Source organism: Tupaia chinensis, unplaced genomic scaffold (genome assembly GCF_000334495.1).
Source record: "Tupaia chinensis unplaced genomic scaffold, TupChi_1.0 Scaffold144909_1, whole genome shotgun sequence".
Taxonomy (NCBI): domain Eukaryota; kingdom Metazoa; phylum Chordata; class Mammalia; order Scandentia; family Tupaiidae; genus Tupaia; species Tupaia belangeri.
This window is the reverse complement of record NW_006204769.1, coordinates 1,182,954-1,195,341: the sequence shown is the minus strand read 5'-3', so window position 1 is coordinate 1,195,341 and position 12,388 is coordinate 1,182,954. Positions and strand designations below refer to the sequence as shown.

The 12,388-nt window shown below is 42.5% G+C and overlaps 1 protein-coding gene across 1 annotated transcript in view; it reads right to left on the bottom strand.

Annotated features, from left to right (window-relative positions):
* ARHGAP31 (Rho GTPase activating protein 31) overlaps window positions 1-12,388 on the bottom strand; it is a gene marked incomplete in the record, with an annotated part of 155,870 nt that overhangs the window by 16,921 nt on the left and 126,561 nt on the right. Inside the window, 2 exon segments of the mRNA XM_014583856.2 lie at window positions 1,516-1,640; window positions 3,799-3,997. Coding sequence (XP_014439342.1) covers window positions 1,516-1,640; window positions 3,799-3,997 — 324 coding nt within the window.

The window sequence follows — 12,388 nt, the reverse complement described above, 5'->3', positions numbered from 1 at the left end:
TTTGAGTCCTGGACCTGGCAGCTTGCTTTGTCACTTTCCCTTTCTCTCTTTCTCTGTCTTTCTGTGGTAAAATTAAAAATAAATAATAATAACAAATAAAATTAAGTTAAATAAATAAATAATTCTTTAAAAAGTAAAAATTATGATCCTGAGGCCAGCCCATGGCATGGTAGTTAAAGCGGATGGCCTAAATGACTGATTGCATGGTTAGAGTCCTGGATTTTGTGACTAGAAATTAATACTGGGTGTGTGTGCATTCTGCACGTGTGCCGAGAATCCTGAGAGGAAAATGTAGGAGGGGGATTGTAGCATGGCCATCCCCTTGGGGGTGACTTATCACTTTCTTTATATCTCTCTCTTTTTCTCTTTCTCTCTCTCTCTGGTGAGCACATGTGCCCCATGGCAAAACTACAAAATAAATCATGAATGAGTAAAAAAAAAATAATAATAATTATGATTCTGGGGGAGAAGATACAGATCTTCCTTAGAGTACAATTCCAAAGAATAAAAATCACCATTTAGGAAACACCATAGTAATAAGTGTTGTGGAACTGAACCATTGACAGACGCTAAAATACATGACAGGCAGCATTTCGACCAAGTGATCAAAGTTAACTTCACATGCAGTAAGACATAGACAGCATTTGCCTCCTGATATGACACAGATAGGCACAATATTGCTTCTGAAGGAGTCTTGCAAACACCCATGACCTCAGTCTAATTCTGAGAAGACATCAGTCAAACCTACACTGAGGTATAGCCTACAACATAAAGGACCAGTACCCTTCTAACGTGTCCAAGTCAGAAAGACTGAGGAACTAACTAGTCTAGACTACAGGGGATTGAGGAAGGGGATGTAACAATGAAACCTAAGTGGGTTCCTGGATTGGATCCTGGACTAGAAAAAGGACATTAGTGGGTCAATTGGTTGAATACTGAATAAAATGAATAAATCAGTTAATACGGGTAATATTGATAATAGCTTTTCACTTTAATAATTGTATTATAGTAAGGTAAGGTATTCGCATTAGGGGAAGCTGCACGAAGGGTATACAGGTCCTCTGTGTACTATTTTTGCAATATTTTCCTAAGTAAAAAAAAAAAAAAAATTTTTCCCCAAAAAAGGTCTCTAGCTAATTAATAAGTTTCTCTTTCAGGGCTAGTGAGTTTGATGTGATCAAGCCAGACTTAAGAAGCAGAGTTAAAGGGACCAGACAGTGATGCAGCATAAAATGCAATGCTCTGCAAGGAAATTCCATGTGGGAAGGTTCCTGGTTCAAGTCTGGAGACCTCCCTGAGTATGTTGGGCAGTCCTGTGGCCATGAAGCAGGACTGGCTGAAGTTAGGAGTGGATCATGTTGTAAAGACCCTTCAGTAGGTGCTGTCTCTCTCTCTTCTTCTCACTCTCATTCTCTCTTCACTCATGGAAGAAATAAATGAACTTAAAAGAAAAAAAAAAAAGCAGAACAAGGGAAAAAATACGTATCATCAAACATAGGTGCTATTGACTCTTACCTGAGAGTCTCTGTCCTCTCACAAACACACTCCCATTTCTACTCAGCTTTGACTTGGAGTCTGATCCAGAACGTCCCAGGTTAAATATTGATTTCCACTTCTTTGATTTACTGGAAAGCTTTCTCCTAAAAGAGCCAACCATAAGGGGCTAGTTTGCTAGTGTACCATTTCAAGGGGACTTTTAAATCGAGAAAGAACATTCAAACTATTACTTAGTTATGAATGGCTCTGACGTTTCAGGAAATCCCCTCTAAAATTCAAAATGAGATTGACTTTCAGCCTGTCTGTGAATTCCCTAGAAGACCAAGCCAGGTTTTCACAAGTCATAGCAAAGATCACATTCCCCAGGGCAAGAGGCAAAGTCATACTATTGAAGACAGGGGTGAGGGCAGACAGAAGCAGGGGTTGGGGGAGACCTCGGTGAAGCAACACAGTTCTGGAAGTTTGGTAGAAATTCTGTTAAGCATGGGTTTTTTCAAACATACCATTTTTAAGAAATAGGATCAAAGACCATAGACCTCAGTCCTGCTCAGTTCCCTAGACTGTGGCCACATTGTGGGGACACCTGCAGATGAGAAGAGAGCTGGCAAAGATCTTTACGAACTGAAAAGAGACGGGCAACGAAGTGGATCTGGAAGATTCTGGTCTGGTGCAGCTGTGGGGAGCTGCAGTCTGCTGGGAACGGTCAGTGGCCACTACGGAGAAGCGTGGAGGGTGGTCAGGGTCTCTGGCTTTGCCTCACACCAGGCTTCCTTGGTGGAAGGGGGAAAAGGAGGGCAGTAGGTTGGGTCTGCTGAGCGTGGCACCAGTAAGGGTCCTCACAGAGCCTGCCCTGCAGTGACTTGGCTCAGTCATTAGACTTCATAAAGTTCCAGGATGAAACCCTGCATCCTGTGGGTTCCACAAAGGACCTTTTCTCTGCAGGTCTTTTCTCACAGATCTCAAGCCCAACCCGATCTCATAATCTGCCCAAGAGAGGTCTTCAGAGCTCAGTAGTTTCTTTTGAACTTAGCACATGATTTTTTTCAAGTACTTGGCTTGGGTGGGGGGTTTCCCACGGTTTTGCCATAGGGTGCACAAACTCACTAGAGAGGCACAGAGGGAGAGAGGGGATGGTCATGCCACAGTCCCTTCTCCTCCATTCTTCTCTTGGGATTCTGGGCATGCACACTTATGTGCTCAGTGTGATTTTCAACTCACTGGTTCCGGGACTCAAACCACAGTTGGCCATTTGGGAATTCAGTGCCTTAACCACCATGCCACCTGTTCCCTATGAGGTGTGTTTTATAGGGTGGCATACTTTGGGTATGGTGTACCCTAGTGTGGTGGTCCTTCCAAGGTACTCTTCTTCCTGACCCCTGGTGGGGTCTTGTTCTCCAAGGATTTAGGGAGAGGAGCATTAGGCTCAATCTCAAGAGCCATAAATCACATGCTGCAGGAAATAGTGGCGTTTCTCTCCAGGTGAGTTCCAGGGGTGCCATTCCTAGCAAGCAGTGTGACTGCCACCTCCCATAATTGTGCAGCGTGATAATGTCCTCTCCTTCCTCCCCAAGGGAAACAGCCCTTCTTGAATCCCTTTTCACTGACCAAGCAGCAGGATGACACCATCCAAAGAAAAGATTGCCTTTTAGTACCCCCACCCACTGCCTGTCCAGGTGTTAGAGCTCCTGCATAACCACTGTCTCCTACACAGGCTGCAGGATGACTGAGGGGGGTGGGAACACCGGAGGGGCAGTGGAGGAAGAAGGAGAAATGAGGAGAAAAGAGCCTATTAATGAAAATGGTGTTTGATTGTTTGAAGGAGGTGGGAGGGCTCTATAGGTGTGAGAGGCAAGGCAGTCCCCAGAACTCTCAGCTCAAAGTGGCCCCTCTGTCAATTACTCCGCCTCAAGGTTCATTGCTATGCCTTTTGTAATGTCAGGAGCAAGGGGAGAGGGAGCCACGTTTTTGTTTTGAGTCGACTACCTTGTATAAATGTCAAGCCTGTTTTTTTTTCCTAAACTCAGAAGTAATCACTTGTGACATGACCCCTGTAACTCCCTCCTCCGTCATGGTGCTTGGGGTTTCTGGTGGGAGGACGGGAACTTGATAACTTTGGGGCAGTGAGTGGAGGCATCAGCTGCTGGTGAGAGAGTGTATAGACAGTTCCTTCATTTTTGGAGTGTTTCCTTACACCCCAACCTTGGCCATTCCCCCAGTCCACACAGCCATCATGCCCTGGACCCTAGACATCTATACCTCTCCACCCACACACCTCCCAGAATTGAAGTGAATGCCACTTACTTGTTGTCTGGCAACTCAAGGACAGTATGGAAGAGAGTGCCCATGGGAGGGACAATCTCAGGCAGGCTATTCTCCCTCCTTTCTTTCCGGGCAGGATGGTTAGTAGCCAGGCTACGGGCCTGGGCTTCCTCCAGACTCACCAACTTCATGGGCAGGGAGAGAGCTGGTAAGGTCAGGCTCTTCATGATGGGCCGGTTTTCTAGAAGGGAAGGAGACGTGCTCACTCTGGGAAGAGGCCTGTACACCATGTCCAGCCCTCAGTTCCTGATCTTTCTTTATTTTATTATTATTTCGTTTGCTATAGGGTGCGTGCACTCACTAGAGAGAGACAGGATAGAGAGAGAGAGGGAAAGTGAGACATTGCCTCCCCCCCCACGAGATGGCTACACTGTAATCCCCTCTTCTCTATTCTCCTCTCGGGATTTCTGGCATGCTCACACACACGCCTGGTATGCTTTTTCAAGCTGCCAGGTCTGAGTCTCGAACCTCACAGTCAGCCATGTGGGATCCAGCTTAACCTCCATGCCACCTGCTGGCCCATTTCCCGATCTTTTGACAGAGCCTGAGCACCAGCCCTGTCTTTTCTTGGGCATGGCTGCCCTGAAGCTGAGGCTGCACAAAGAAATGGACAACTCTCCTGGTCAGACCAGCCAGAGACAAATGGGCTTCAGAGATAACTGAGCTTTCTGACCTTTTTAAAAATTTTTAAAAGAATTAAAAAAATTTATTTATTATTTAAAAAAAAATTGCTAGGGGCATGTGTACCCACCAGAGAGAGAGAGATAGAGAAGGTGAGAAAGCAAGTCACCAGGTCTAGGACTCAAACTGTGGTTGGCTATGTGGGATTCCAGTGCCTCACCCACCATGCTACCTGCTGGCCCCTTTGTGAGCTTTTTAGAGAGGGACCACTCATTCATTCACACACAAACACTTACTGAACATTTATTATAAGCTGGAGAAACAACAGTGAGTTCTTTAAAGAAAAAAAAATAGAGATTTTTGCTATAGGGCATGTACACTCACCAGAGAGACAGAGAAAGAGAGTGAGAAAGTGAGAAATCACCCCTGAGGGGGATGGCCACACTGCAATCCCTTCTCCTCCATTCTCCTCTCGGAATGTTGGGTACACATGCAGTTTCAAGCCACTAGGTCAGGTCTCAAACCGCGGTCAACCATTTGGGAGTCCAGAGCCTTAGCCACTATGCCACCTGCTGGCTTCAACAGTGGGTTCTTACTCCTGAAAACTGCCTTATGCTTTGGTCAGAGGGGAATAAATATTGATGCAGCCTAATTCAGCAAGAGCAAGGCAGGGGAGTGCCCCTTGTCCCCCCAGCTAGAGAACACATGCCTCACGGCAATTTAAGATTCCCCTGAACTACCTAGGCTTAGATCCCTGAAGGAAAAAGACATGTCGTAGTCTACCCTATTCCCTAGAACATGTGCGGCTCTTTACTCTCTACCCAGTCATCTCCCTTCCTACGCTGCAGTACGTTTTCAGGAATGAAAGTGAAGACAATCAGTAATGTATGGGGTTCTCTCTTCTTTCCAAGGTAGTGATTTTCAGCTTGAGGAAATCTACATACCACCCCACCTTGGCCTGGACATTTGGTAATGGCTGAAGACATTTTTGATGGTCACAAATGGGTGTGGGAACATGAGTGAAATCTGGTAGGTAGGACCAGGTATGCGGCTAAGCCCCTAGAATGTATAGGCAGTACCCCACAGAATTACCCAGCACTAAATATCAGTAGCGCTGAGGTTGAGGAATGCTGACTAAGTAAAAAAGAAGTTTACATTTGCTTCTATTTCATTTTTGGTGACTTTGCCAGTATTCTGTGACTTCGAAGCTGTGGATAAACTCAAGGGTAACGTGGACCAACTGAGATGGAGACTCACGTTTGGTATAGCTCTCCCCTCACTGTCAGAGAGCAGCTGGGTGGCACTACTTCTCTCTGCAGAGTGTGACCCTCTCTGACTTCCAAGTCACGGAACTATCCTCACAGAAAGCGGAAACAGTGTGTGACATGGGGTGTTTCCACGGCAGTCACTCAGCAGGACTGCACTTCAGTACCTCCTGTGATCCTGGGAACTTTCAGTAGAGATTCTGATTTTTTTTAAAAAAAAACTTCATTTACATATTGAGAGAGAGAGAGAGAAAGCCCTGCCAGGTCTTATGGTGCTGTAATCCTTTCCAGAGCCTTCCTGCCAGCCAGTACTATGGATGTGCACACAGGTGTGCAGAGCACGTTCAGGTCCACCCAGGACTAAGCCTGGGGCCTTCCCACATGGCTGCATACTGCACAGTGGCGCCCTGCCATTCATGCCACAGCAGGCGGGCCATAGTTAGCAACTTTAACCCAGTTTTCCCACTCAATCCAAAGGAAGTTAAAAATATTTACATTTAATTTACTTTCAATATTTGCTCAGGGTTTTTCTTTCTTTCTCCTTTCTCTCTTTCTTCTTCTTCTTCTTTTTTTTGAGAGACATTTTCGCTATAGGACACATATGCTCACTGGAGAAACAGACAGAGACAGAAAGACAGAAAGCAAGAAATCACCCCCGGGGAGGATGGCCATGCTGCAATCCCTTCTCCATTCTCTTCTCAGGATTTTGGGCACTCATGCACACACGTCCAGTGTGAGTTTAAGCCACTGGGTCTGAGGCTCGAACTGTATTTGACTACATGGGAGTCCAGCAATGTAACCATTACGCTATCTACTAGTCTCAAGGAAAAAGCATGGACTAAAAGATTTGGGTTCAACATTTTGTCCCCCAGTTGTTATACTATCTATGTGGCTTTGGGCAGTCACTAAACTTTTCTGGTTCTCCGGTTCCTCATGTATAAAATAAGGTTGATGACACACTGATTGGTTTGGTAATTCTGTGAGATCATGTAATAGTACAGTGTCTACCACAGTTCCTGACAATATATCCCCAATAAACGACTGGTTGACCCAAAAGAGTGATGGAATTAATGAATGCATATTACTTCTCATTTATTTTCAGGAAAGCTTTTATATATCTTACAATTGAAAAACTATAATGGGAAATTATATTAAAATGCAATTAGTGGGACCAGCAGTTGGTGCAATGGCTATGTTGTTGGACTCCCATGTAGTAGACCGTAGTTAGAGTTCCAGACCCAGTGGCTTAAACTCACATTGGATGCATGTACATACATGCCCAAGATCCCAAGAAGAGAATGGAGGAGAAGAAATTGTGGTGTGGCCGTCCCCACTGGGGGGTGATTTCTCGCTTTTTGTCTCTCTGTCTTTCTGGGGAGCGCATGTCCCCTATAGAAAAACCTCTCCCCCACCCGCCAAAAAAATGCAATTAGTTGAAAAAAAAAGTTAGCCATTCTTAGATATATACTCAGGAGAATTAAAAACATATGTTCACACAAAAACTTGTACATGAATGCTCACAGCAGCATGATACAGAATAACCAAAAGGTAGAAACAACCCAAGTGCTAGCCAACTGGTGAAGGAATGAATGAAATATGGTATGTCCATATAACAGAATATTATTCAGCCATAAAAATAAATGAACTACTTGATAAATATGACAACATAGATAAACTTAGAAAACATGCTAAATAAAGAAGTCAGTCACAAAAGACCACACACTGCATGATTCCATTCACATGAAATATCCAGAACAGGCAAATCTATAGAGAAGGAAAGTAGATTACTGAATGCAAACGCCCAGGGAGGAGGGGAAGATACGGAGTGCCTGTGTAGTGAGTGTGGGCTTTCTTTTTGGAGTGAGGAAAATATTCCCTTAGAATTAGATAATGGTGATAGTTGCACATTTCTGTGAATACACTAAAGACTATTGAATTTACACTTTAAACAATTAAAATGAAAACATTTATGCTACATAAATTTTATCCCAATTTTTTTTTTTTTTAAAGCAAGGGTCAAAGGGTTGGCCTCTCCTTCCAGTCCAACACTTAGCAAAACGAGAATCCATGTGCATCTGAGGTGGGCCCAGCCATTTCCCTTTAATCAGAAAGTCTCTCCCCCAAACTTTCCCTTCTGGGTCAACACCTAGTAAAGCGAAAGGGGGGGTTTCTGTCTCTGTCTCTCTCCCTTTTTCTCAAAATTCCAAGTGCTAGCCAACTGGTGAAGGAATGAATGAAATATTGTATGTCCACATAACAGAATATTATTCAGCCATAAAAATAAATGAACTACTTGATAAATATGACAACATAGATAAACTTAGAAAACATGCTAAATAAAGAAGTCAGTCACAAAAGACCACACACTGCATGATTCCATTCACATGAAATATCCAGAACAGGCAAATCTATAGAGAAGGAAAGTAGATTACTGAATGCAAACGCCCAGGGAGGAGGGGAAGATACGGAGTGCCTGTGTAGTGAGTGTGGGCTTTCTTTTTGGAGTGAGGAAAATATTCCCTTAGAATTAGATAATGGTGATAGTTGCACATTTCTGTGAATACACTAAAGACTATTGAATTTACACTTTAAACAATTAAAATGAAAACATTTATGCTACATAAATTTTATCCCAATTTTTTTTTTTTTTAAAGCAAGGTCAAAGGGTTGGGCTCTCCTTCCAGTCCAACACTTAGCAAAACGAGAATCCATGTGCATCTGAGGTGGGCCCAGCCATTTCCCTTTAATCAGAAAGTCTCTGCCCCAAACTTTCCCTTCTGGGTCAACACCTAGTAAAGCGAAAGGGGGGGTTTCTGTCTCTGTCTCTCTCCCTTTTTCTCAACATAAATACACAATACACACACACACACACACACACATATATGTTTTTTAAAAATCTGTAAGTACTGTCTCTTGTCTCTAACTTCTCCCTTCTCTAGGTAATTTCAGACTCCATGTGCATCTGACATGGGCCCAGGCTTGCCCCTTTCATGTGGTGCTTTTATTCTGCCTTAAATTTTTTTTCCCTTTTTATTGTTTTGTTTTGCCCCCCCCCCTTTTTCCATTTTCTTTTACCTGACTTTTTCATCTTGCTCTTTAACTTTCACATGCTGAGTGTCTATACCAGTCTAGGTGCACAGTGGCCAAACATCTGAATACTTTTAGTGTTATAGAAAACCTCAGCCCCCACTGAACTGCTACAGAAAGGGAGAAACTCATCATAAATCTGAATTCAAATCTCTTTCTGTGGATACCGCATTTCAAAGCACAGTAGTGGAGGAGGAATAGGCACAGAAGCACCTCACAGTTAAGTGAAGCATACAAGCTTATGGTAGCAGAAACCTCCAAGAAATTAGTCAAACATGCATGTACTACCAAATGACTAAAAATCAGAGAAGAGAGACTACAAAGCAAGCAGCAGGGAGAAATACAGAGCTGCAGTGAGCATGACTCATCTCCTCCCACACAACTTTGAATTCTTAGTTGAATCGTACAGCTCGGCCTAGGTACACCTATTCCCTAGAAACTGTGAGGCCTTTGTAATATCCAGTTCCATCAACAAAAGTGCAGGTTGCTTGGTGAGGATCCGGGAAACAGAACTGCAGGGATATTGTAGGTCATCTCCTCCCAAAAGCCTTTAACACTCAGAATTAACTCCAAGAAATAGGAAGTAACATATAATCTGTCAAATGACGAAGAAAGCAAGAAAATATCTCTTCCCCAAGGGGAAAGAATAGTCCCTCATTATCCACAGACAGTACAATGGAACTCATGGAAATGTCAGATAAAGAATTTAGAATATTCATAGTGACAAAGCTAACAGAGATGCAAGAGAAGAGAGACAATGAACTTCAGAAGATGCAGGAAAATAGAAACAATGAGTTCCAGGAGGTGAGAAAATTCTTGCAGTATGGGAAAGAGGAAATATACACCATAAAAAAGAATCAAATGAAACTGTTAGAGATGAAGGCAGATGAAGGCTGTAATGCAGGAAATCAAAACCTCCCCTGAAAGTATTAAAAGCAGATTAGATCACGCAGAAGATCGAATCTCTGATGTAGAAGACAGAACCTCTGACCTAGAAAAATTCACCAAAAGGACTGAGAAAATAACCCCCCAAAATGAGAATAATAGGGACCAGCAGATGGTGTAATGGTTACATCACTGGACTTCCACGTAGCCGACTGCTATTTGAGTCCTGGACCCAGTGGCTTAAGTCACGCCAGGTGCATGTGTGCATGCCCAAAATCCCAAGAGGAGAGTGGAGAAGAAGGGATTGCAGCGTGGCCATCCCCCCTGGCAGGTGATTTCTCGCTTTCCATCTCTCTGTCTTTCCGGCAAGCACACATGCCCTATAACAAAAACCTCTCTAAAAAAATTGAGAATAATATATGAATAATACTAGATACCATTAGATGCCCAAACATCCAGATAATCAGTATCCCAGAAGGTGAAGAAACTCATCAGGGCATTGATAATCTATTCCATGAAATCCTGGAAGAAGACTTTCCAAACCTAGAGAGGCATTCAAAGATCCAGACCCAAGAAATATGAAGGTCCCCTCCATAGATTGAACCCAAGAAGATCTTCTCCAAGGCACATCATAGCCAGATTGGCCAAAAACACAGACAGACACGATACTAAAATTGGCAAGAGAGAAACGTCAAGTTACTTTCAAAGGATATCCCGTCAGGCTAAAATCGGACCTCTCATCAGAAACAATGCAAGAAAGGAAAGAATGGGAAAATATATTCAAAGTGTTCAGTGAAAAACAACTTCAATCAAGAATACTATAGCCAACAAGGTTATCCTTCACATGGGAAGAAAAGCCCAAAACATTCTCAGATAAACAAAACCTGAAAGAATTTACCAACACCAGACCAGCTCTTCAAGAAATTCTGAAGGGAGTGCTATACCAGGAAAACTAAAGACAGACAGACAGAAATAACAAAATGAAAAATGACCAAGATAAAGGCCAACGTAATGGTAGGGACAAGTTCAGAAATATCAGTAATAATGTTAACTTCCAGGATTTTAACAGAAAGATTAGCCACAGTAACATTGCAAATTCAACGAAGAGAGATTACATGAGACTGAACTGGTGAAATAGAATTCTGTGACTTTTGTCTAACACATTACTGATTTTCTTCTATGCTTTGTCATTTAGATTTTAGTGGCTAATAGGTTCAGCAAAAAAACGTTTTTAAATTGAAACATAAACTTTTCTCCCTTCCTGACCCCTTTGCAATTGGAAAATATTTGTGAGCATTCTTATTTTGTGGCAGAAGGGTTACTTGCATAAATTCAGTAATACAATAGTGTGTGTTGCCTTGCTTCAGAAAGTGAATTCTTATGGGGCTTTGTACAAATAACAGACCAAATTGAGATTAACCTAAATTTTTTTGCAAATAAGTTAATTTATACCTCTCTTTAGTAAAAGGGGGAATGAGAGAGAGAAAAATGTTTCAGAAGAAAATGACAGTGCACTTATCACTAGATTTTAGCTTTGTCCATATTTTTAGTTTAAGATCTTTTGTGAATTAATAAAATGTGAAAAAAATAATATGGAAGAGAGGGAGGGGAAAGGGAAAGAAAAAAACAAGTAAAAGTATGCTTAGTTGACAAAAATGAGAATCTCTTTGCTGATGATAATGTATATAGTAATATCTTTGTCTTGACTAACATGCATGGCTTTTTGTGCTAGAAAAAGACATACTCTACACTGTAAAGACATGTGATTAAATGTAAATAAATAAAAATGAAACAAACAAACAAAAAAGAAAGGTCAAAGAGTTGGCAGGTGGCATAGTGGTTAAGGTGTTTGACTCCCACATGGCCAACCATGTTCAAGTCCCAGACCTGGTGGCTCTCTCTCTCATCCAATTAATAAAAATAATAAAATTAAATAATCCTTTTAAACAAAGGAAGAAAAGTCACAGGGCCAGCCCCCAGTCGCCTAGGGGTTCAGGGAGCCTGATCCCACATGGCCAACTACAGTTTGAGATCCTAAGATCTCAACCTGATGGCTTGAAAAGTATATTGAGTACATATGTTTGCATGCCTTAAGTCCTGACAGGATGGGGACATAAAGGAGATAGGATTATAGCATGACCACGCACCATTGCAGGGTGCTTTCTCTCTCTCTCTATCTCTCTCTGTCTCTCTCCAGTGAATGCATGTGCTCTTCACCATTTAAAAAACGAAAGAAAAGAAAGATCGTAAACCATACAGAGTACAGAGTAGGTAGGATTGGGAACAATTATAGCAGGAATTGAAACTGTGATGTTAATTGCAATGAATTGTTCTAATGATTATATTGGTTTTTCTAAATATATTAGCTGACCTGGAAAAAAGTGCTTTGATCAGCTAACGGATATTTTACAGATAAGGTTCTTATACACCACAGGCTCTCCAAGTATGCACCTCGACTAGCAGCATCGGCATCATCTGGAAACGTGTCAGAAATGCAAATTATCAACTGCCTGCAGATATTGAATCAGAAACTCTAGGGATGAGGTCTGGTAATAAGTGTTTTTTTTTTTTTTTTGAGAGGTTTTTGCTATAGGGCGCATGGGCAGAGGTTTTTGCTATAGGGCGCATGCGCTCGCCAGACAGACAGAGAGAGACATAGAGACAGAAAGCAAGAAATCACCCCCCAGAGGGGATGGTCATGCCGCAATCCCTTC